Source organism: Tamandua tetradactyla, chromosome 15 (assembly GCF_023851605.1).
Source record: "Tamandua tetradactyla isolate mTamTet1 chromosome 15, mTamTet1.pri, whole genome shotgun sequence".
NCBI lineage: Eukaryota > Metazoa > Chordata > Mammalia > Pilosa > Myrmecophagidae > Tamandua > Tamandua tetradactyla.
Window position 1 is genome coordinate 43,632,514 of NC_135341.1, and position 25,808 is coordinate 43,658,321.

Below are 25,808 nucleotides of genomic sequence, written 5' to 3' on the forward strand. Positions count from 1 at the left end.
ATTCCTGCTACTTGATGTATATACACATATACACATACACATATATACACATATTGTGTCTTGCCACATACATATATGTAGTTTTTATATTAATTAGGGATGAAAACAGTATGGGAAAATAAAAGTATATTTTGAAAGCACAGGTATCCCTCAGAAGCAGTCTTTTTTTTCCCTTATGAATACACGGTGGTCAGTTCACACTTGAAAGCTAGACTCAGGGCTGGGGCACAGCAGCTGCTGGGGGGAAAGGGTAGGGTGCCACTCTTCATTTCCCAAAGATTGCTGATGCTTGTGTGGCTCTGTGCACTCATCACCCTATTGCTGGGATGGAGACAGGACCAGCCCTTCCTGTTGCACAGGGACACCATAAGGAGTCGTGAGAGAGATTTTTGTTTTTACCTTTGAAGTAAACACATCACATAACTCAAAGACAGTAGCAGTACTGTATTAGTATTGTTATTACCTTATTTAATTTAGAGGGTTTTACTATAAACCAGGTTACTTACAGCCTCCCTTAAATTAGGTTTTGATTTGGGTAGTAATTGTGAAATGTCTGTTATAGTAACCCATAGTACTTGGCAAGAGATCGTCCAGCATTCTTAAAGAAGGACTCTCAAAGTTGTTCCTTTCTTTAGATAGGCCTGCACAGCATCATATTTTCCTTTGAAGGTAAGGCTCCTGTCAGTTATACTCTTAGCTACCTTGAGACGGTGGACAGATTTTAATAAACAAACACAAAAAAAAGCAGAGACAACAAAAGTCTGTTTTTAGAAACCAAAACGTGTTTAGAAACCAAACCGTGCTTTAGGCATTGATGGTGAAGAAAAGCCCAGTAATTTAGGACCTGCAGCTTTATATTCTCTGAGTCTCTCAGTTCACTGTCCTATTTTTAGAAATATACAAGCTGGTTATTGTATCAGCCTGGACTGTCTTCTGTCCTAAAAAGGGCCATTTACAAAAAATCAACTTAGAAATAGAAATTTAATAATTTAGATGCCCTAAGTCAGTTCAAAGTTTAAAAACGATATAGAAATTGAAAAGGATAGTAATAGGAAAAAAGAACCAGTTACAACTTGTGCTTTCCCAAATAAGGGATAAGAATCAGAATAGTTGATGGGTGATCAGTTTTCACACGTTAGCCAAAGAAAAATCTGCTGAAATACTTTAGAATAAAAATATGAAAAATATATATATGTGACAATACCAGAAGCTGCTATAAATTAAACCTTATATCTTTTTAATCCTAGTTGCTGATATTTTGAATATATACCTTTTTTTCAATCATTAAGAAGGAGGATTCCATCACAGTTCTAGCTGTCAAATTTATCCCCTCTGTACACATGAGATATAATTGTAAGAAAACTGTATATTAAGAATCTTTTTTTCAGACCCAGATTTTTCCCTATTGTTGCTGTCAGATATCTCCACTTTATTATCATTTTTCCATTTTTAAGAAGTTATTTTTACTTCTAAATTACCCTGGTAGAGTTCTTTTTTTTCTGCATGGGCAAGCACCAGGAATCTAATCTGGGTTTCCGTCATGGCAGGTAAGAATTCTACCAGAGGGTGGGCTATGGTGACTCAGCAGGCAGAGTTCTTGCCTGTCATGTTGGAGACCCGGGTTTGATTCCCGGTCCATGCACTTCCCCCCCAAAACAAACAAACAAAAACAAAACAAAACAAATTCAACAAATGGTGCTGCAATAAGCGGCTTACTGTCATGGAAAAATAATGAAATGTGACCCCGCCATACAGCATACAAAAAATAATAATAATAAAAAATGACCCTGAAGATTTTATGTTCAGGGACCTGTCCTGAGAATATGCTGTCTCTCTTTGTTATATGTAGTATTTCTACACTGAAAACTTAAATCCTTTGTCTCTTCCATGCTGCGGACGTTTGTTTGCTGGTCTTCATGGATGGGCCTGATACCTGATATTCTCATCACCAGTCTTTGGTGACAAGCTAGCTAGGAGATGGGGTGTATCTTATTAGCACCCATATTCTTTAGTAAGAAACCACTAGGAGCTCATGTGTCCTCACTTCCTACATATAGCACAAGCCATTGCACTTGAGTTCTCCATATCCACTGGGCACGTTTCCTTTTGAGGACCTGAAGATCCATCCCCTCTCCCCATTAAGCCACCCTAAGTAATTGTAGACAAGAGAATGCTACAGTTATGTTTAATACTGCCAGAGGATATTGTATTTGTTTGAAATCATCTGTCTCTTCCATGCGCCCATGTGGATGTGGCTGGGAAAGAATGCAGGATGTGCACAAGTATTAATTCTGTACTAATCAAATAACTGCTGAAAATAGGAAATCTTTATTTGATTTTGATATTTGCTATTTCTGAGTGTAAGCTTTTGTTATCAGATTAGAAAAGAGGAAAATGATTGAAAGTATTCAGTATCCAAACAATGAAAGTAACTGAACATTTTCTTGTCTTCATTGTAGCAAGAAGTCAACCTGGTAAAATTTTTCTAGGGGCAGTTTTATAATATCTGTCCAAATTTAAAATACATACACCCTGGGACCTAGCAATTCCACCTCAAAGTATATATTACAAAGAAATAGTAGATATGGGGAAAGATAAGATGTATGTAGAAGAATTTTTAGTCATTTATAATAGCAACAAAAAAAGGAAAAAATGAAATATTCTTTAATAGAGCATTAGTTTAATTATAGTATCTCATACAGCAATATTGTGACACTGTTGAAGAGAATATGTCATGTTCTATTTATATTAACATGGAAAAATATTCAATATGTACTATTACATGATGAAAGAGGACAGAACAATGTGTATAGAATGATCCCATTTTTGTTTTTAAAGTATACATTTATGGATGCACTTTTCTGAAGTCTGGCTATATGCTAAATTGCTATCAACAGTGGCTATTTTTGGGGGGAAAAGGGGAGATTAATAGGAGCCTTTCACATTCAAATGTGAACATTTCTGTTTGTTTTAAAAATTTATATCAACTCGTATTGCTTTTGTTGTCAAAGAAAATAATGATATTTACATTCTGAAAAATAAAAGAATATACGCCTTTGGAGTAGGCAGTATAATAACATTGACCTTTCTGTAGTATTCGCTTATCCTATTTGATGAAGCCTCATGAACAGTCTCGAATCTGTTTAATGTCGTTTGTCACATTTTCCCTCTGCAGTGAGAAGATTGCTCACCTCTGGTATTGTGATTCAGGTGTTTCCACTGCATGATAATGAAGCCCTGAAGAAGCTTGAGAACACTTGGTATACTCGGTTTACCTTTAAGTATCAGCCTTTAGGTAGGTGTCAGTACCTAGTATTTACAGAAGAGGGGAGTGGGAGTCAGGGAGATCAGTGAAAAGTCTCGCAATTCAACAGGGGAATCATCTCCCTTGTGCAGATATTTAATGCTCTGCTGAGCTCTCTCAGCAGTTTCCTATGGGAAAGCATTTCTTTTGGGGAATAAGATGGGTTAGATTACCCGCTTATTTCTGATATTACGTTAGATGGACTGTATTACAGCCTTTCACTAAATTCACCAATAAGAGGGGCAATTTACAGTGGCCTACATCAGTAGGTATCAGAGTTGGGGTAGAACATACTTTATAAGAATTTAGTAGGACTATGGAAATTTTGTATTTGAAAATTTCTGTTTCTGTAGGACTAATTATTTGTAATGGGCCAAGGTGTGTGCTCATGCTTAGAGATGACAACAGGGTTAAAGAGCATTTGCTTAATATACAATTAGAAGAATAATAATTATTTTATTTGGTATTTATTGGACAGTATGTAAATTTCCATCAATACAGAGTTTCAAGAATATTTAAAATTGATGATTTAGGCATGATTTTTAAACATAAGAGGTACATTTAAGCTGCAGAATTTCACTCTCAGTTTTTCTTGAAAGGACATCATTCTTTTGATTTTGTTCAAAAGAATACTTCCAAAATAATTTTCTTTCTAATTTCAATTTCTGAAACAATTACTATGATGTTCTACCAATGAACAAAGATCGTTTTTAAGATCAAATTTTGAAACTACATTTTGATTATTTTCTTATACTCTCTGAAGGGAAAGCTTTGTTTTCTGATATTTCCGGGAGCTACTCTAGCCATTTTATGTTAAAATTATGTCATTTTTTCTACTTTGTTTTGGCATTTCAGTGGCAATAAATCTGAATATTGCCTGTAGGACTTACAAGGTAGCAGCATCTCTTGCTGCTCCTTAGAAAATAAGGGGAGAAAGTGAGTTGATGGGGACACCCAGAGGTGGTGTGCGTTTGAGACCACTGGGAATGCAGGGCCTGGTGATGGTAGCTCTGGCACAGGATGATCAAAGGGAAACTAAATCCTTTGATTTTAGGGTCCAACACCATGAAAACCTTTTTGTTTTTCTCACATTGCTTGGATATCCTTTAATCTAATTCACATTTGAGGTGACCTCATCATACCCATGGTTTTAATAATAAGCCCTTAGGTTAGCTAGAGAAATTAAGGATAGGAGAAAATAACTGAAATCAGTTCACTTTAACCCAGCTCCAGAGATTGATCTCATCATGTCATCTCTAAAAAACGATGTTTTAACTGCCTGTAATTAAAAAAGTAATAAAAGCTTTGACTGCCCAACATCCACCCTTGCCAGCTGCATCCGGTTCGAGTGTAGGATCCAGGCATTCACTCATGGATATGGCTAGCAAAGGATGCTGTGTTAGAGACCTCTTTTGAATTTGTTAGCTTGTGTTCCTTGGGCCTTCTGCCCAGCACTTACACGAGGCTGTAGGTGATTAGGTTCCATAGCTGTTCTAGAGATTAATAGTATGTAGAATCTTAGTGTCTCCTTTTGAATAAGTTCTGTTCTTCATGCATCAAAACACTTGCTGTGACCTACTGATGATAATTTTTGTATCTGTGCTTAGGGGAAGCAGGATATAATAGATGGGAAGCTTCTTTGAAAAGAACATTTGTAGCTGTAATAAGTAAAGAAGGAGAAAAATGGGGGCATAAATAGAACTTCCAAATTAAAATGGGTCAATAGCCATGGTCAAATCTAATGTAAACTTTAGAGATTTCAGGCAAGCCCCACATACATTTTGCTTTGAGAAGGTTTCCACTGGGTAAGGAGTTAAAGAGGAAACAGACCCAGGGCTCCTGGGAGAGCAGCATCGGTAGCTGTGGCCTGGGCCCTGAGACAAGTGGGGTCTTTGTACTCGGTGGACTGACTTACCACCACACACTGGTGAGGAAATGAGGGTATTAAGTGATCCCCATTTAACTGAAAGAAAGATCAAACTTAACTGAAATGATTAAAAATAACCAAGTCTTGGTAATCTGTACATAAGGTCTTTTTTCTTCCACTGTAGACAGTATTCGTGGCTACTTCGGGGAAATGATTGCTCTTTACTTTGGATTTTTGGAATATTTCACTTTTGCCTTAATCCCCATGGCCATCATCGGGTTGCCATACTACCTGTTTGTGTGGGAAGACTATGACAAGTACGTGATTTTCGCCTCATTCAACCTGATCTGGTCCACAGTGATCCTGGAAGTGTGGAAGCGCGGCTGTGCCAGCATGACCTACAGGTGGGGAACACTGGTCATGAAGAGGCAGTTTGAGGAGCCCCGGCCAGGATTTCATGGGGTTCTGGGTATCAATCCTGTCACTGGCAGAGAGGAGCCCACCTACCCCAGCTACAAGAGACAATTGCGCATTTACCTGGTCTCTCTGCCGTTCGTGTGTCTTTGTCTCTATTTCTCTCTGTATGTTATGATGATTTACTTTGACCTGGAGGCCTGGGCTTTGGCTCTGCATGAGAACAGTGGTTCTGAGTGGACCAGTCTCTTACTGTACGTGCCCAGCATCATCTATGCCATTGTGATTGAGATCATGAACCGCCTGTATCGTTATGCTGCTGAGTTTTTAACTTCGTGGGGTAAGACTTAATGCTTTGTATTCATGCCTTATTTGCCTGAAAGAAATATTGCTCAGATCATAGAATTCATATACCTGTTATCTGGCATAGAAGATACATGCTGGCCTGGGCTTATAGAGATATAAGCCACAGTTCATTGGCTTTGCGAGCTCTGATGATTTCCTTATCATGATCATCACAATTCTCATTTATTGAGTGCAAATTTCTGTGTTTAAGGTGCCCTGCTGAGCACATCATCCACAGTATCTCATTTTCACCTTCTCAGGACACCATGAAGTAGAAGTTATTTCACCATTTTATGGATAAAGATACTAAAACTTATCAAGGTTCAGCATTTTCCCTCCTTTACATAATCTTTCATATAACCAGTAAATAGGAAAACTTGGCTCATTCAGACTTGTCTGTATCTAAAACCTGTGCCTCTAATTTTTTTTTGGCATGGGCAGGCACCAGGAATCAAACCCGAGTCTCCGGCATGGCAGGCGAGAACTCTGCCACTGAGCCAAGCCTCAGTGTTGCCCGCCCGCCTCTAATGTTTTAATATTTCATTTTATACTGAGAGTAGACTAGATTGAAATTGTCTTCATGATACTGTGGTTGAATGAAGTATATTTGTATTTAATGATCTAGTTTTAGTATCACGTTGGTATAGGGCACTGAGGACTGCTTCATTGAGCTCAGTGGAAGCAGATGTTCATGTATGTATCTTTGGTACAAAAGGACCTCGGTTAAGAGGTTAGAAATGGTTTTGATAGGACATTCACTCTTTTTTTAATGCCATTTTATTGAGATATATTCACATATCTGAAGTATACAATCAGTGGCTCACAGCATCATCATATAGCTCTGCATTCATCACCGCAGTCAATTTTGAACATTTCCATTTCATAAGAATAAAAATAAAAATGAAAAAAGAACACCCAAACTGTTCCATAACCCTTCTTTCCCCTATTATTTATTTATTCTTTGTCCTTATGTTTACTCATCTGTCCATACTCTGAATAAAGGGAATATCAACCGCAAAGTTTTCACAATCGTATAAAATCATTCTAAGAACTATATAGTTATACAATTGTCTTCAAGAATCGAGACCACTGAAATTCAGTTCAACAGTTTCAAGTATTTCCTTCTAGCTATTCTAATACACTAAAAACTGAAATTCTATATAATGCATAAGAATAACCTCCAGAATGACCTCTCAACTCTATTTGAAATTTCTCAACCACTGAAAATTTATCTTGTTTTATTTTCTCTTACCCCTTTTGTTTGAAAAGTCTTTTTTGTCCCATGATGCCTGACCAGACTGATCCCAAGGAGCCCTGTCCACATTGCCAGGGGGATTTTCACCCCTGGGGGTCATGCAGTGGGAGGGCAGTGAATTCACCAGAGAAGTTGGCTTAGAGAGAGAGGCCACATCTGAGCAACAAGAGACTCTCTGGGGGTGACTCTTAGGCCTAATTATAAGTAGACTTAGCTCCTCTTTGGCAGAAATAAGTTTCATAATGGCAAACCCTGAGATCAAGGGCTTGGCTTATTAAATCAATAGTCTCCAGGACATCCACTCTTTAATTTATTTATTCAAACAAACAATCATGCCATATTATTCCCTAGAAAGAAGTTTAGTTTAGGCCTTTATTTCTTGGGCCATAATACTGTTTTAAATTATTTTTATTCATTATATAGTAACAACAACGACAGCAGCAGCAGCAGCAGCTCCCATTTATTGAGAACTTTATTTGTTCTAAAATTTGGCTAAGGTTTTGTATTATTTCTAATCCTGACAGTTACCTGAGTAGGTGTCAGTCTCCTTTGTAGGCGAAGAGGCTGAGTATCATAAGGTTAAATAACTCTTCTAAAGTCAGACAGTGACTGAGTAACTGAGTTGGGATATAAACCCAACTCAGCTGGATTATCTGCCTCTCTGTGCAAGATGACTCTTGTCTTTACAATCTTTCTTGTCTTCTATTCTTCTGTCTTGGGATTTGCACAGTGTCTCATTTTTTTAGTGGAGGATGGAAATTTGAGTTTCTCTTGAAGTTAATACTTATGAGCCAAATGTACAGAAAGCTTCATTTATTGCTCTACCATTAGAGATTGCTGGTCAGTTTTTTATTACCATATCGGTTTTTATTATTATAGCTTTTTTAGGTAGTCAAAAACTGTGGGATCTCATTTGCCAGCACTCCTCAAATTTTTTCTGTAACAGTATTATTTAAAAAATAATTTCCGACCACAGAGCTATTACAGTGCCATGAAATAATGTGTTCTCAACTTGACTTTTTCCTTTTTGGTGTGCGATGTTCTTGGTGGTAAGGTAGAGCCATAATTGACAGCCTGATACTAACTGGTGGAGACTCTGGTGGTAGTCAGCTGTGTTCTTAGCACAGGCCTTGCTGCAGCTGATGACAGTGTTCCCGTATTGCTTTCTTATCTGAGAGAAACTATCTGTTCTTTTTAATATTTTAGAGAATCACAGATTGGAATCTGCCTACCAGAATCATCTAATTTTGAAAGTTTTAGTGGTAAGTATAGTTTTTATATACAAATCAATTTTTAATTGTGAAACTGATACATACTAGCTAATATATAGGAATATAAATATGAAGACTTGCTTGTAGTTTAACATTTCAGATAGTTAATATATTTTGTGAAAGTAGATAAAGGTTGATTAATAAATATGTTACATATATATTCAGTAGTCTTAAGTTACAAATGTACATGGGGTATAAGAATTCAAAATATGCAATTTAGCATTATAACTAACATTCAGTTATTTAAAAAACTAACCACTTAATGGACATGTTTCTGTTCTTTTCCTTTTGGTGACTGTGGAATGTTTTGCTGTTCAGTAATCTTTCCATTTATCAGCAGTTTATGTTGTGAGTGGACATTTTAAGAAAAGGTGTTTTAAAAAAAATTTATCAAATTTCTGATGCCTAAAATATTCCCAGCACATGATGATGGGTAGGAGGGAGGTGGGGAGAAGTCATTGTGCAACTTCCTACTGTCTGCCTAGAAGCTCACACCTTATGCCTCTTTCTACCATTATTATAAACAATAAAGGTGTGTCAGCTTGAAAGCACCTCATTCATTAGGGGTTTATCTCAGCCATCTGGAACATAAGTAAGAATCAAGAAATATGCATAGAGTCCTCTGAACTTTCAACCAAAATCGATTTAACAAATTCCATGGACCTTATACCTGAGAGAAGGTGCCTGGCCCTCACTTAGAAAGAGTCTTTGTAAAACAGTCTTCTAAAAGAGTCTCTGTAAAATGGCTGTAAGAGCTGTTCTAAGAAGCTTAACATCTGATTTCTCAGCTCATAAAAGATCAGAAACCACCAATTAGGAGGGTTTTTAGTTTACTGAAAATAGATAAACTTGTAGAGGCAAGATCTGAGAGTAAGTGAGGGGCCCCTCCTGGCTTTGATAGTCTTCCATGTGATCTCTGGGAAGAACGAGCCTACCGAGGCCGCCTGGGTTGTTGCTAAGTTGCAATTGGGAAATGCTGGACCTTGGCCTTCTTCTTCTCATCTTTTTTTTTTTCCCTTTGGGGTGGGTGGTTTGCCCTGCTGCCATGCTGTTCCTGCATTCTTAGAGTCCCAAACCAGTTCACCTTCCTTTTACCGCTTTTCAGAGCTCTCCTTTGGTTGCCTCTTGCATTATTTTAAGAGTTTATAATGAGAAGGAGCTGGGAGAAACGCAGTCTGTGCCATCTTGTCTGAACTGGAAATGTCTCCTTACATTTTTAAAATGTTATATTTACATTTATAATAAAGAACTGTAAAATAATGTTAAATATTTTTTTTTTTTTGGCAGTTCAACTTTCTGAACTGTTTTGCTTCACTTTTCTATATTGCCTTTGTCCTGATGGATATGAAGCTTTTGCGTCAGGTGAGTGTGACTGGCAGAAAAGTATCCATTTTTTAGGCCTTAAAAGTGATTTCCTGTATTCAGGTAGTGTAATTGTCTTCATATCATCATTTTTATGAATAAAATCTTTTAAATTTTGTGTATTTTGAAGTGTAATTGGAAATTAATTTAGAAAAATCCACAGTTGTGACTCAATGTCATACTCAAATGACAAGAAATTAATAAAAGTTACAACTTGCAAAATTCATCCAAGGCAGTAAAATCAATTATATAGTTCATCTCAAACTTGTAAAAGCAAGTCTTACAGCAAAAATATATTCATTAATGATTGGTTTGTGAGTTAATTGGTGAGTGGTATAACTTAAACAGATCTTACACATTTATTTTTAAGTAAGTTATTAAACTTTAGAGACCAGTGGATCCTATTGCAGTGTTATATCTTTTCTGAAATGTTTAGGAAAGTCTGACATTTATTTTGATGTGTTGCTATAGCTGAATCACAAAATACTGGCTATAATGGAAGACAAATTGTTGCTCTCTAAATTCTCTTTTTTATACTTGAGCCAATTATCAATAAAGGGTTGTTCCTTCCAGGTTTTAATATACTGAGATTCTTAGCAGTGTCTCAAAGCCTAGACTTTTTTTTTTTTCCACAATTACACTGTCACATTATAAAGCTATATTGATGTACAATCAAGGCTACTGGAACACAGCTCAACAATTTCAGGTACTTCCCTCTAACCACTCCAATACACCATAAACTAAATATAAATATATAAAATGCATACAAATAACCTCCAGGATGACTCTTGACCCAGTCACTGAAACTTAATCTCTTTTCTTTCTTCCCCCTTTTGGTGAACAAGGCTTTCTCGATCCCAAGCCTAGACCTTTTAGTATTTATTTGAGAACTTTGGATCAGTTTTCAAGAAATTAAAAGATTTGTCTAACCAGAGAATATTAAAAGTTTTTGTAGTTGTGATTCTAACAGCTCGCATGGAAGTGAAATTAAATGTTGTGCTCTTAAGAACTATACTAGATGAATTGCTACTTTTGTTAAAATTATTTTTGAAAATTGAGAAAGTTCAATATAATATATTTGCAATTGATAAATTCAATGGACTTACCTTCTCTGGTCCTACCCATTAGCATTTTGTGGGGTTATGGCTTCTTATTTCCTCTACTTTAGTCACCTGTGTTTAACTGGGAAGGGGGGAGCTCTTAAAGAAAAATACCCTTTATCAGAATTTAGTACTGGCGATGGTGGTATGTGGTGGAAATTCATATCCATCTGGGGAAGGTGGATATTAATACAATACCCCTGGAAAGCACTTGGGCAGGTTTGCTGAGAATCTTAACTCCATCTCCAGTAAGCAATCTGAGATGGGATCAAAGATTCATGTATGTGGATATCCATGGCAGCAGCACTTATTAGAGTGAAAGTTTGTAATAATTCAATAACAGCATATGGACTAAGTGAAAAAGAATTTTTAATGGCATGGGGAAATGCTCATAATATACTATTAAGTGAAAAAAGCAATATGCAATGTTGATATTATAATATGATTCTAGTTTTAATTTTACATATGGTTGGAAAGAAATATCCCATGATGTTAACAGTGATTCCGTCTTGGTTGTGGAATTATGGATGATTTTCTCTCCCTATTTTCTAAGTTTCCTAATTAGTCTTATAATTAATTTTTTTAAAACTTTTGGCCAAACTGATGTTTTTCAAAGGTTGACAACATCTTATGTTGTAGTCAGAGTGAGATGTCAAAAAGCACAATTTCAAATTAATTCATTTTCCTACCAACTCATGACTGGTTTATATTTTTTATCATGATCACATTTGTATTTAATCTGTCCTTTTTTGTGTGAAAAACTATAAATTAGAAACACTATTCTAATATATTTTCTAATCTAGTTCTTATAACATAATTTTATAACATATACTCTGTGAAAAGTTCATACATGCAATGGTTTTATTAAAATACATTGCTGAATATTTTTTTTAACTTTTTATTGTGTAGTATAACATATACAAAGCAAAGAAGTAAAAAAGCAATAGTTTTCAAGGCACTCTCAAACAAGTGGTTACAGGACAGATCCCAGAGTTTGTCATGGATTACTATATTATCCTCTCATATTTTTCCTTCTAGCTGCTCCAGAATATAGGAGGTTAGAGTCCTTGCATATTTTTTTTATTATCACAATCAACTTTTTTCCTCCTTTTTTTTGTGAAAAATAGCATATATACAAAAAATCTATAAATTTCAAAGCACAGCACCACAATTAGTTAAGGAATGTATTTCAGACTTTGACATGGGTTACAATTCCACAATTTTAGGTTTTTACTTCTAGCTGCTCTAAAATACTGGTGACTAAAAGACATATCAATTTAATGACGCAGGATTCATATCCATTTGTTAAATCCTGTTTTCTATGTATTACTTCACCATCACCTTTGATCTTTCCATACCTCTCTTTAGGGTTGTTTGGGCTATGGCAATTGTAAATTTTTGATATTGAAAGGGTCTGTCACTAACATGGGGTAGGGAGATGGAGCTATCTGATGTTCTGGAGAGGCTGGGCTAGGTTTCAGGACTTATCTGGACCAGGGACCCATCTGGAGGGTTTAGGTTTCTGGAAGGTTATTCTAGTGCATGGAACCCTTGTCATAAATTGCCCTAGGTGTTCTTTAGGATCGGCTGGAATGGTCCTAGTTGGAGGTTGGCAGGTTATGATGGGTAGCAAGGTCTACCTGAAGTTTGCGTAAGAGCAACCTCCAGAGTAGCCTCTCACCTCTATTTGAACTCTCTGTGCCACTGATACTTTATTAACTACACTTCTTTTCCCCCTTTTGGTCAGGATGGAATTGTTGATCCCAGAGTGCCTGGTCTGTATTCTTCTCTGGGAGTTGTCTCCCACATTGCCAGGGAGACTTTAACCCCTGGATGTCTTGTCACACGTAGAGGGGAGGGCAGTGATTTCACTTGCAGAGTTGGGCTTAGAGAGACAGAGGCCACATCTGAGCAACAACAGAGGTCCTCCAGAAGTAACTCTTAGGCATGCCTATAGGTAGGCTAAGCTTCAGTGCTACCTTCATAGGCTTCACAAGAGTAAGCCCCATGATCGTGGGCATGGCCTATTGATTTGGGTGTCCCTAAAGTTTGACACAGTATCAGGGGATTCCCTGATGGTAAGGTTTAATAGTTCCATATTCTTTCTCCCCTTCCTCAGGGGACTTTGCCAATACTTTTTGATTATCTGGTTAATATACTCTAGGATGTTTCCAGGCATTACAATAATCTATACAGGATTAAGGGATCTCTTTCTCATTCTGTGCTCCTTGTGTTTCAGTTGTTCAGCTGCACCATACAGATAGGTTGAACTAGATTATGCACTACAGAAAATTTCAGTTCCAGATCAAATAGACCTTTCTTCCATTTGTCTCAAAGAGTATGTGTGGTTCTAAAATATGGACACTGTCTTCCTTACTTCTATGTTCTGAATTACTTTAACCCCGACTTGTTCGGCTTCATTCTTATCTCCAAATATTAGGTTATACATATGCAATAGCCTCTCAAAATCCAGAAATATTAATCACCACTCTGGACTTAACATTGCTGAATATTATTTATGTGTTTCTCTTTAGAGCTTGGCCACTCTCCTAATCACTTCACAGATCCTTAATCAAATTGTAGAATCTCTTCTTCCTTATTGGCTCCAGAGGAAGCATGGTATGCAGGTGAAGAGGAAGGTACAAGCTTTAAAGGCAGACATCGATGCTGCATTATATGAGCAAGTCATCCTAGAAAAAGAAATGGGCACCTATTTGGTAAGTTTGAATTTTGGTGCATTAAACATTAACTGATGTTGCATAATAGCCAGTGTACTAAGTTTAACAAATATGGTATAAACTCATTATTTCAGACATTAAACCTGTTATTATAAATATATCAAAATATGTCAAAAAGCTAAAGGTAACAAGCTCTAAAGAACTTATTTTGGCCTGTTAAAACTTCTAGAATGCAATATACCAGAAGTGGAATGACTTTTAAAAAGACAATTTATTAAGTTGCCAGTTTAGTTTAAGGCCATAGAAACATCCAAACTAAGGCATCCAGGGAAACATGCCTTGACTCAGGAAGGCTTATGGGTCTGGGACACCTCTGTCAGCTGGGAAGTCACATGGCTGCTGTCTCCTAGTTTTTTGGCTTCTGGTTTCAAACAGCTTCCCTGGGGGTGTTTTCTTTCTGTATCTCCAAATTCTGGGTCTTGTGTTGGCTCTGTTGTTTCTCCAAAATGTTTCCCCTTTTAAAGGACTCAGTTAACTAACCAAGGCCCACCTTGAATGGTCAAAGTCACATCTCTGTCTAAAATCAAAAGGCCACATCCAGTATTGGGAATGTCACATACTCCATGGGTGTAATTTAATCAAAAGGTCACACCCACAACTGAGTGTCACATCTTCATGGAAACAATCTGATAAAAGTTTCCCACCCTAAACAATAGGTCTGGCCCCATAAGATTAGGATTAAAATAGGCTTTTCTAGGGTACATATACATAATAGTTTCAGACTGGCACAGAACTAAAGGAAATACTTTTGAGTGGGGTCTTCAAAGGTACCACCAGTCAGATTAGATAATGATTCCTGTGTAGGAGTAAGACTTTGAAAGATGTCTAGCCCCACTATCTTCTCCAGTACTAGGAATGAGTACCTGTTATTTTTCAAGACTGCTGTGGAGCTGGGGAACAAGGAATAGGAACAGAGTAAAGCACTATATAGCTTACTGTTCTTACCAAAATTCAGCCAGTTTTCTTGGGCAAATGTTCCCAGGTTGATTTAAGCCTTTGGTTAGTTCCAGAGACTGAAAAGTTGTTTCTGCCAGTTTTTCCCAGTTTGTTCATAATTTTTATGGGAAGTGAATTTTTGAACTACTTACTCTGCCATTTTCCCTGACATAACCATCAATTTTTTAATAGAGAATTGGGGACTGAGACTCTAGGGTGCCTCTAATATGGGAAGGATGTATCAAATAAGATCTGTAATCTTAAAGATGCTTTAGGATTTAAATCTTAAAGATGCTGGGTTATTTCCTTTTATTTGGTCAAGAGCACACATCTTTTGCTTTGCTGTGGTCTACCTTAGAAAAAGTACAACGATTCAAAGATTTAGTACTATGAAATGAGCACTTAGTGATTTTTCATTTTTCATTTCAGGGACTTAAAATATAAACTTGCCTTTGAATTTAAGTAAATATAAGTTAAGTAAATTCTGTAGTTTGAGAAGAAAAAATTTGGAGAAACTGAGATTTTTTGAAAAGATAGAGGCCAATGCCTTGGATAGTATTGCAAAAGTTATTTCTACTATATGACATTATATCAAGGTCTGTTTTCTTCTTGTGGTTTATATTTTCAGGGTACCTTTGATGATTACTTGGAGTTATTCCTGCAGTTTGGTTATGTGAGCCTTTTCTCCTGTGTTTACCCATTAGCAGCTGCCTTTGCTGTATTAAATAACTTCACTGAAGTCAATTCAGATGCCTTAAAAATGTGCAGGGTCTTCAAACGTCCATTCTCAGAACCTTCAGCTAATATTGGTGTATGGCAGGTAAATATTTAAGAAAACAATTATTCCTTTATAATAAATAACAGAATGAGGCATAGTGATTTAATTCAAAAAACAAAAACAAAAAAAGTTTTGAAGAGCATTTTGGGAAAACTGCGATTTTGTCCTTGTTTTGCCACAAACTGTGTGTGACCTTAACCTATCACTTTCTCCCTGCCTTGCTTTTCCTGTTTTTATAATTGAAGGTGCCGGGACGGGATTGTAAATTGTTTCTAAGATTTTCAGATGTGAAGCTCTGACTCTGATGTTGAGTCAGCAGAAGACAAAAGAGCCATGTATTTTTAATTCACATGTAGGATTTGTTACTGAAATTTCAGCTATTTAGTAAAATAAAAGAATATCTTTGAAGTCAAGTGGATGGCCTGAAATCTAGAGAGTAGTATTTCTTACTAAAAACTGTAAGACTCTGTGCATCTATACACCTGAATGTGATGGTGCTGTAAAACTACAAGAAAAGGAGAGGGAATTGGTATAGTAAATTACTTTTTTAATTTTTTAGGTTTTTATTTGGAAATAATTTCAAACTGACAGGAAAGTTGCAAGAATAAGAACAGCACTCCTTACCCATATTTACCTATGGTTAACATGTTACCCCATTTGCTTTACCATTTCTTTTCTCTTCTTCCCTCTATCTCTCTCCGCAAACACACACACACACACATTTTTTTCACTGAATTATTTAAGGGTAAGTTCCATTCATCTTGTCCTTTCACCTGTAAATACCTCAGTTCGTATTTCTTAAGAAGAGGAATGTTCTTTTACACAACCAAAGTGCAGTTATCAACTTCAGTATAATGATGAATATAATCCTTTTCTGTAATCTGCTGTCCATTTTCCAATTTTGTCAATTAACCCATAGTCAGTTTTGTCAATTGTCCTTTATAGTATTTTTTTCTCCTCCAATCCAAGAAGAGAAAATTTATTTGCATTTATTTGTTGTAACTCCTTAGCCTTCTTTAAATCTGGAACATTTTCTACAGCTTTTTTTGTCTTTTACAACATTGGCATTTTTGAAGAATACAAACCTTCCTCACGCTTATTGTAATAGATATTTCTCATTTTGGATTTTCTAATGTTTCCTCTTGAATGGATTCAGATTATGTGTGCTCAGAAATTGATTTTGTGTTCTTCTCAGAATATCACATCTGGAGGCACCTGTCTACCTGTCCCTTTGTAGTTATTGACCATGTGGTCAAGGGGTTGTCTCATTTTTCTATTGTATAATTACTATTTTTACCCTTGTGGCTAAGCGATCTGAAAAGTGGGCATGATTAGATTATGCAGATATTCTACTCCTCTTCTCCTTCCCTGAGGGTTAGCATCCAGTCATAATTCTTACCTGGTTCAAACTTTACTATGATTATTGCAAAATGATGATTTTCCACATCATCTAGCTTATGTCCATATTTACAGTTGGCACTTGTATTCTACTGTAGCAAGAGCCTTCCTTTTTCTCCCATTCATTATCTTTCCATCCATCTATTATTGGTATGGATTCATGAACTTCTTTTTTTACAATGACTTATTGTACTTATTTGTTTTGTTGTCCCAGATTTGGTCAGTGGGAATCCCTTCAAGTTGGCCTCATTCCTTCGTGATATGCCCTAATCATTTTTCCTTTTTGTTGATTTATCATTTCCTCACTTTTTGGAATAAACAAGATGTTATAGATTCATCTTGTTCCTACTTCTTTAACCCTGGAATCAGTCATTTTTTTTTTTACATGGATATGCACATAAAAATGCACATAAGCATTCATCTACATATCCATATTTTAGAAATTCAGTTAATATCCCCAGGAACCTTTCTTGCTTTTACCTACCTCCCAACAACATCAACATATTTACTTATTTGCACAGTCCTATAATTTATATAAAATTGGGTCCAAATTGCTTTGCCTAGGCTACTAAAATAAAGCTAATAATAATCTATTAAAAGGAGTTCAGGATTTATTTGCGGTGTCCTCACCCCACACTCCTCCCAACCCACAGCAGAGGTTAAATAGCCAATATTATGTTTATGAATTGCTTGGATTAGTCCTGTCTTGCCCTTCCCTGTCCCGCCCTCCTTCTTTTCCCCTTGTACGAATCACTTCCCTTCTCTTCTTTCCTTTGTCTATCCCCTTTTCTCCTCCATTCTTCCTTCCTTGTCTTCTGCCTTCATTTCTTGTCTTAGTGCCTTCCTCCATTCTTCCTTCTCTCCGTCCCTCCTGATAATATGGTTATATTATTTACTTGAAATACACTTGGGCACCTTTGTTTTAGTTTCCTTTTAGTTTTTTAGATTTTCTCCCTTTTCCCTTCCTTATTGATTTAAATTTGTTTTAAAATGAATATGTACAACATAAATATGGTTCTAAAAGTTTAAACTGTCCCAAAAGGTATATTTGGAGAAGCATCACACCCTCTTATATCCATTCCCCTCTGCTCCTGGGTGGAATCAACTTCATTGTGTTCTGGTTAATTCTTCCTGTGCTTCTTTTCATAGAGATAAGTAGATGAATGTGTTTTATATTTTCTCCTTTCTTATGCAAACGGTAGTATGTTATTTTTCACTTTGCTTTACTTAAAATGTTCTGGAAATTGCTTCTTATTAGTTCTTATGGGAGAGTGTACTCATTCTTTTTTTCACAGCCGCATAGTACTCCATCACATAACCAATTTTTTATGCTTGAACATATGGGTAGTTACCACTATTTTGCAATTACAAACAATGCTGCAATGAATTACTGCATACTCTTCGGGTTAAATTCTTAGAAGTGAATTTGCTGAGTTGTAAATGCTTAAATAGTTTTAATAACTATTGCCAAATTCCTTTGCATAGGATTTGTGTGATTTTGTATTCCCATCATCAGTTTATGAGAATGCCTGTTTGCCAATCTATAGGTGAGAAATGGTATCTTGGTGTAGTTTAATTTTGCATTTATGAGTTTGTAAGTGAAGATGAACATCTTTGATTTTATTTTTCTATGGTCTTTTTGGTCTTTTTCCTTAACTTTTAAAAGTTTTTCTATATTTGGGATATTAGCCATTTTTCTGTGATACATATTATAAATATTTTTGCTTATGGTGATATTTGCCATGAAAATGCTTAAATATTTTTATATAGTCAAAAATTTTAATCAGCATCTTCTGATGTTTCTTTTAAAAGAAGAAAATGTTTTCATTAATCACAATATAAAAATTGACATGATATCCCGTTAGAATTGAACAAGAATAAATAATGCTATTATAAAATTTACATTTCCTCTGTCCTTTTCCGAGGAAAATATTACAGCACTCTTACTGAGCTTATTGACTTATTTCAGTAAAACCATTTTGGTTTTTAAAAAATGTAAATGGCAATTAACATATATCTTCAAACTGTGCTATGTAGTAGAAAGGCAACTATAAAATCTATAATGATAACAACTGGTAGGATTAAGATGGTTTTGTTAGACATTAACAAATGTTAACCTCTCTTTTAGCTGTTACATCAGTCAACTTTTCACTGGTAGGGAATTGCTTATGTGGGTGCATGATGGTTAGCAAATTTCTTAAGTAACAAATACTTGATTGCTTGAGATTGAAGTGAGTTTTCTTTTCCAATTTTGTTGTCTTTTTAAAGCAGAAACAAATACCTTTGTCTTGTGAACATGGACAAATATTGTGAAATGCAGCTGTTGTAATCTTCTAATTGATAACTAAACAAATGGGGCAGTGAATTATTTTTAGGAATAATTGTTTCAAATACTCATAGTATTTAAAATAACAAGGCTTCTGAATAACTTCTCAGTTAACTGTGAAGAACAGTGTAAACAATTAGCTTTCCATTTTCGTGCATGCCTTGATACGTATGACACCTTTGACTTGTATTTTGATCTGTAGCTTAGTAAGTTCTTCTATCGACTACTGTTTGTCCTTAATAAGGGTTAGAGTTGTGGTTTCAAACAGTTTCTACATATAATACATTTTAAAATAAGCTTCTATTTCACTGAACTGAGTTTTTTCCCACTTATGTGACTTTGGAAGGTAATTTGAACATATACATACATGTACTTGCATATATATGTGTGTGTGCATATATATGTATTTTTAAAGTTTTAAAGTTTTTACCATCAGAATAAAACTAAACTTCAGGGGCAACTTTGTGAGGAACAGTGTAAACCAAAGTCCTTCTCTAAGTTGAGGAAGGCAGGTATATTTTGCTGAAGGTATGATGTAGCTTTAGTAAGTCTTTTCATCATCTGGTTATCCTGCTTTGCCATGTCTCATTGCTATAGTTACATGCATTCCTACTTCCTCAGCAGCACTGGCTTCTAGAGTAACATCTGTCAGAAGCAGGATGTCATTGATTGAGTACCCAGTGCTTTTTTTGATCTTTTGGTAACTCTTACTTTCCACTTTGTGCTCATCTTGGTATGAAAGTGACCGCCAACAAGCTAAAAATTATCTCCCTAGGTAGAATGCCCAAATAATAGTTTCTGTGCCTTTACACTACCTAAAGAATAGATATATACCTTCATACCAACCTCTCTCCATTTTTTGACTATTGGAACTACATCTTCAAAGAGCTTGCTTTCATGTTTCCAGCTGAATGCTACCCTCCATTTATGGCCCTGCATCTGCTTCAACCAGCCATGGTCTTTCAGTCCAGAGACATTTGCCAGATATGTTAACTCCCACAGCTTGGATCATCTGTTGCAGGTCATCCACCCCATTCAGAGATACAGCAGGGATTGGAACAGCCCCATCCAGGTGAAAATTCTCTTCCGCTGGTTTTCTTAAAAGATTGACAAACTGCTGGCATACCTCTTCTTCCCAGGTGTCTGTAGATACTCTTTAACATTTTCTTTGATGTAAGGAAATAAAATGCCCTTCACAAAAGCAATCAGGTACTTTCAGTACTTAACAGGATTGCAGTGACTTCAGTGGGCACCAAAAGCATGACCATTTCCCTGCCAGATGCTATTGCAGAATTTGCCTTCTGGTAGGGAGGGCTGAGAGTGTTGAAGGGTGGCGGTAGCAGCGGCTTCTTCCCCAGAATCCTTTTGAGCTCCTGATAGCCCAGCAAGAAACTCTGAGCCAGCAAATGTGTGTGGGGAAGAGGCCATCTCCATGGACCAGAAAGTGGAGAGAGAGGCTGCACAGGGTTCTGGCAGTCAGGAACTGTTAACAACAGGAAGTCACGGCAATGCGGGCAGATTGTCTTCTTGTATTGCATCTGGATTTTGACTCACAGTTAGGAAGCCTTAGAGGAAAAGACAACTTGCAGATACCAACACCAGAATGACACAGATGTTAGAACTATTGGACAAATATTTTAAAGCAACCATGATAAAAATGCTTCAGCAAGTAATTACAAACACATTTGAAACAAGTTAAACAAATGTAAATCCTCAGCAATGCATTACAATATTTTGGCAAATAAAATAAATAAAGGATGCAAAGGAGAACCAAATGGCCATTTAGAACTAAAAAATGTGTTGGCCAAATCTTAGTGGATGGGTGCAACAGTAGAATGGAAGGGACAGAGGAAAGAATCAGGAACTGGAAAATAGAACTACAGAAATTGCCCAGTCCAAAAAGCAGAGAGAAAAAAGACTGAAAAAAAAAAGTTGAACAGACCCTCAGAGATCTGTGTAACTATAACAAAAGAGATAACATTCATGTCATTGGAGTCCCAGGAGGGGAAGAGAAGGAAGGAGAGGCTGAAAAAGTACTCAAAGAAATAATGGCAGAAGAAATTTCAAATTTGGGAAGAAACAAATCTACAGATTCAAGAAGCTGAGTGAACTGAAAACAGGATAAGTCCTCCCAAATCTGTGAAAAGATACATCAAAATTAAACATGTGAAAATGAAAGAAAAAATCATGAAAGTAGCAAGAGCAATGATAGCCTAACCAATAGGAGAAAACCAATTAGAATGACAGCAGATTTTTCATCCGAGATAGTGAAGGCCAAGAGAAATGGCACAGTATTTATCAAGTGCTGAAAGAAAAGTACTGTAAGTGTTGAATCCTATATCCTTCAGGAATGAAGGGGAAATTGAGACATTCTCAGATAAATGAAAACTGAGAGAATTTGTTGCCAGCACACTCAGCCTGAAAGAATGGCTAAATGAAATTCTCTGAACAAAGGAAACAATAAAAGAAGGAATTTGAGAACATTGAGAAAGAAGGAAAAACCTGTCAAGCAAAAATATGGGTAAATAAAATAGACTTTCCTTCTGCCCTTGAGTCTTCTGAATTATGTTTGATAGTTAGAGCAATCTGATGTGGTTGTAAATGTAGGTAGAAAAAATATTTAAGACAATTTTATTGTAAATAGCGGAGGGCAAGGAGAGTAAAAGTTTCAGTATAGGCATACCTCACTTTATTGTGCTGTTTTATTGTGCTTCACAGATACTGTGTTTTTTGTTTTACAAATTGAAGGTATGTATCAATCTTGCATTGAGTAAGTCTATTGGTGCATTTTAGTATAGAAGGCTTAGATGATGATTAACATTTTTTAGCAATAAAGTATTTTTGATTAAGATATGCATATTGTTTTTACAGATAAAGTACTATTTCATATTTAATAGACTACAGTATAGTGTAAACATAACTTTTGTATGCATTAGGAAGCCAAAAAATTTGTGTGACTTGCCTTATTGTGATATTCATTTTATTGTAATAGTCTGGAACCAAACCAGTAGTCTCTGAGGTATGCTTGTACTTTACTTGAACTAGTTTAAGTGATGACACCAGAGACTGTAGTAAGTAATGTGTATATATAATGTAAAAGCTAGTGCAACCAGTAAAAAATTATATGAGAGATATTCAAAAACGTTATAGGTAAATCTAAATGGAATTCTAAAAATTGTCCAGCTAACCCATAGAAAGGTGAATAAAAGAAAATAGAAATGAAAAACAGAGCAAACAGAAAAGAAAAAATGATGTGGTAAAATGAAATGCTAATGTGATAATTATATTAGCTGTAGATAGTTTAAATATGCCATTTAAAAGACAGAGATTAACAGGGTAGATTAATAAACATGACACAACTATATGCTGCCTACAGTAAACTCACTTCAAGTATAATGGTATAGGCAGGTTGAAAGTTAAAGGGTAGAGAAAGATATACCATAGAAATAGTAGTCAATGAAAAGCAGTGTCTAATTGGCTTTTATAAAATACTTCACTCAAACAACAGTGAAATACACATTTTTTTCAAGTACTTACAGAAACTTCAGCAAGATAAACCGTATTCTGGGACATAAAACAAACCTCAAAACTTTAAATAATTGAAATCATATAGAATATGTTCTCTGATCACAGTGCAATCAAACTAGAAATCAGTAACATAAGGAAAACAGGAAAATATCCAAACACTTGGAAACTAAACAACACATTTCTTAATAATCCATGGGTCATAGAGGAATTCTCAAGGGCAATAAAAATTTACATTGAACTGAATGAAAATGAATACACAATATATCAGTATTTTTGGTACACAATTAAAGCAGTGCTGACAGGAAAATGTATAGCACTAAATGTTTACATTAGAAAAAATAAAAACTCTCAAAGCAATAATCCCGGCTCCTCCTCCAAGAAAATGAAAAAAGGAGCAAAATAAACTCAGAATAAGCAGAAGTAAATAATAAAGATAGAAATCAATAAAATTGAAAACAGAAAAGCAATAGAGAAAAACAATGAAAGAAAGAAGAGCTGGTTGTTTGAAAAGACCAATAAAACCGGCAAACCTATAATAAGACTGAAAAAGAAAAAGAAAGAATTCCCGTATCAGAATGAAACAGAGGCTATCACTTCAGACCATGCTGATATCAAAATGATTATAGGAGGGTGGGTCACAGTGGCTCAGCAGGCAGAGTTCTCACCTGCCATGCTGGAGACCCAGTTTCGATTCCTGGTCCCAGCCCATGTAATTAAAAAAAAAAAAAAAAAAAAAGGAGAATGATGCAAAGAATTTTACATGCATAAATTTGACAACTTGGGTGAAATGAATCAATTCCACCAAAACCACAAATGATCATAACTCTCCCAATCTGAAATAATTTGAAAAGCTGTATAACTATTAAGGAAATGGAATTTGGATACAAAACCCACCCCTCCACCCGACTCCCACCCTCACCCCTGCCAAAAATAAAAAAAAAGAAATAAAATTTCCTGACCCATATGGTTTCATTAGTGAATTCTACCAAACATTTAAATTTTAAAAGAATTAACATCAATTGTATGCAGTTTTTTTTTTCCAGAAAATAGAAGATGTGGGAAAACCTCTCAATTCATTTTTTGAAGCTAGTATTATGGTGATAACAAAATACTAGATAAAGACATTTTGTGTAGATAAAGACATCACACAAAAACAGAAAACAAACCAACACCTCCCCTCATGTATGCAAAACTTTTAAATAAAATACTAACAAATGAAATTTAACAATATATGAAAATAATTATACACCAGGACTAAGTGATTTTTTCCAGGGATGCAAGCCTCGTTCAGTGTTGAAAAATCATCCAATATAATCCACTGTATTAGCAGTCTAAAAAAGACAAATCACATGATTATATAAAACAGTGCAGAAGAAATATTGATCAAAATCTAATACTTACTCATTTTAAAAACTTTTAGAAAAATAGGAATATAGGGTAAGTGCTTCAATTTGATAGAGAGCAGCTACAAAATCTAAAGCCAACATTATATTTAATGGTTAAAGCCTGAATGCTTTCTTCCTGATATAAGAAACAAGACGATGATGGCCCATTTCACTACTTTTTTCAATGTGGTGCTCGAAGTTCTAGCTTGTATAATAAGGCAAGAAAATAAAATAAAAAGCATTCTTGATCTTTTTTAAAAACGTTTTTATTGAGAAATCTTCACCCACATACAGTTTAACAATAGTATACAATTAATGGCTCAATCACATAGTTGTCTATTTATTACCATGATCATTTTTAGAACATTTGCATCACTCCATAGTTGTCTATTTATTACCATGATCATTTTTAGAACATTTGCATCACTCCAGAAAAAGAAATAAAAAGAATAAAGAAAAAACTCATACATCCCATACCCCTTACCTCTCCCTCTCATTGACTACTCATATTTCAGTCTATGCCATTTTTTACCCTTTTATCCCCCATCCCTGTGTTACTTATTTTTTATGCTTATTTTTTTACTCATTTGTCCATCCCCTGAATAAAAGGAGTATCAGATACAATTTTACGGCCCCATTGTAAAAGCTATATCATTATATAATTGTCTTCAAGAATCCAGGCTATTGGAACACAGTTTAACAGTTTCAGGTATTTCCCTCTAGCCGCTCCAATACACCATAAACTTAAAAAGGATATCTATAGAATGCATAAGAATAACCTCCAGGATAACCTCTCAACTCCATTTGAAATCTCTCAGCCAGAGGTTTTATTTGTCTCATTTCTCTCTTCCCTCTTTTGATCAAGAAGTCTTTCTCAATCCCATGATGCCAGGTCCTGGCCCATCCCAGGAGTCCTGTTCCATGTTGCCAGGGAGATTTACACCCCTTGGAGTGATGTCCCACATAGTAGGGAGGGCAGTGAGTTCACCTGCTGAGTTGGCTTAGGCCATATCTGAGCAACAAAAGAGATTCTCTGGTGGTGACTCTTAGGCATAATTATAAGTAGGCTTAGCTTTTCCTTTGCAGGTATAAGTTTTATAGGGTGAACCCCAAGATCAAGAGCACAGTCTATTGAATTTTGTTTGCCCACTGCTTGCAAGAATATCAGGAATTCCCCAAATGGGAAGGTTTAATATTTCCTCCTTTTTCCCCTGTCTCCCAAGGGGACTTTGCAAGTATTTTTTAATTCTCTGCTCAAATTACTCTGGGATATATCAGGGCCTCACACTAACTTTACAAATCAACAAGATCTCACACCCTATTCAAGATTCTATGTAGTTATGGTGTTCAAATAAACTTACCATACAAGTTAAACTAGATAATGCACTAGCAAAATATAAATTTTTCACTCAATAAACTTCTCTCTCTTTCATCTCACACAGAAGTTGAAGTTTTAAAGTATGTACTATATAATCTTTTACTCTGTATTCTGGTTTACCTTAGTCCTATCCAGATCAGCTTCATCAATATCTGTAGTCAAAGTCTCATAACTTTTCGGTTTTTTTAACAGTTCCTGTGTGGGGTAAAGCTGACTTTCATAGTTTCAGTGCTCTAACTCTGAGTCTCAGGTGCCACATAAATACTCAAAGTTTTAGGAAACAACCAAGTTATATATAAATAGCTCAGTATCTCAGAATTTAGAAATAACAGTTACAACTCCTGAATATGTGTGACTGCTATAAGGGCTTACAATCTAGGACCCAATAGACCCCAACCTGATAAGCCATGCTGTCAACTTCAA

At 35.7% G+C, this 25,808-nt stretch overlaps 1 protein-coding gene and 1 pseudogene across 3 annotated transcripts in view; one reads left to right on the plus strand and one right to left on the minus strand.

The window, feature by feature from the left end:
- Nucleotides 1-25,808, plus strand: part of ANO10 (anoctamin 10) — a 252,618-nt gene that overhangs the window by 55,932 nt on the left and 170,878 nt on the right. For all 3 annotated transcript variants that reach the window (XR_013162815.1, XM_077129632.1, XM_077129631.1), the window contains 6 exons: nucleotides 3,176-3,295; nucleotides 5,356-5,925; nucleotides 8,392-8,447; nucleotides 9,744-9,818; nucleotides 13,453-13,635; nucleotides 15,221-15,412. Coding sequence is in view for 2 of the 3 variants with exons in the window: in XM_077129632.1 (XP_076985747.1) it covers nucleotides 3,176-3,295; nucleotides 5,356-5,925; nucleotides 8,392-8,447; nucleotides 9,744-9,818; nucleotides 13,453-13,635; nucleotides 15,221-15,412 (1,196 nt within the window). In the remaining variant the exon portion in view is untranslated. The remainder of the gene's footprint in view (nucleotides 1-3,175; nucleotides 3,296-5,355; nucleotides 5,926-8,391; nucleotides 8,448-9,743; nucleotides 9,819-13,452; nucleotides 13,636-15,220; nucleotides 15,413-25,808) is intronic.
- On the minus strand, nucleotides 19,399-20,362 carry LOC143657345 (enolase-phosphatase E1 pseudogene; annotated as a pseudogene).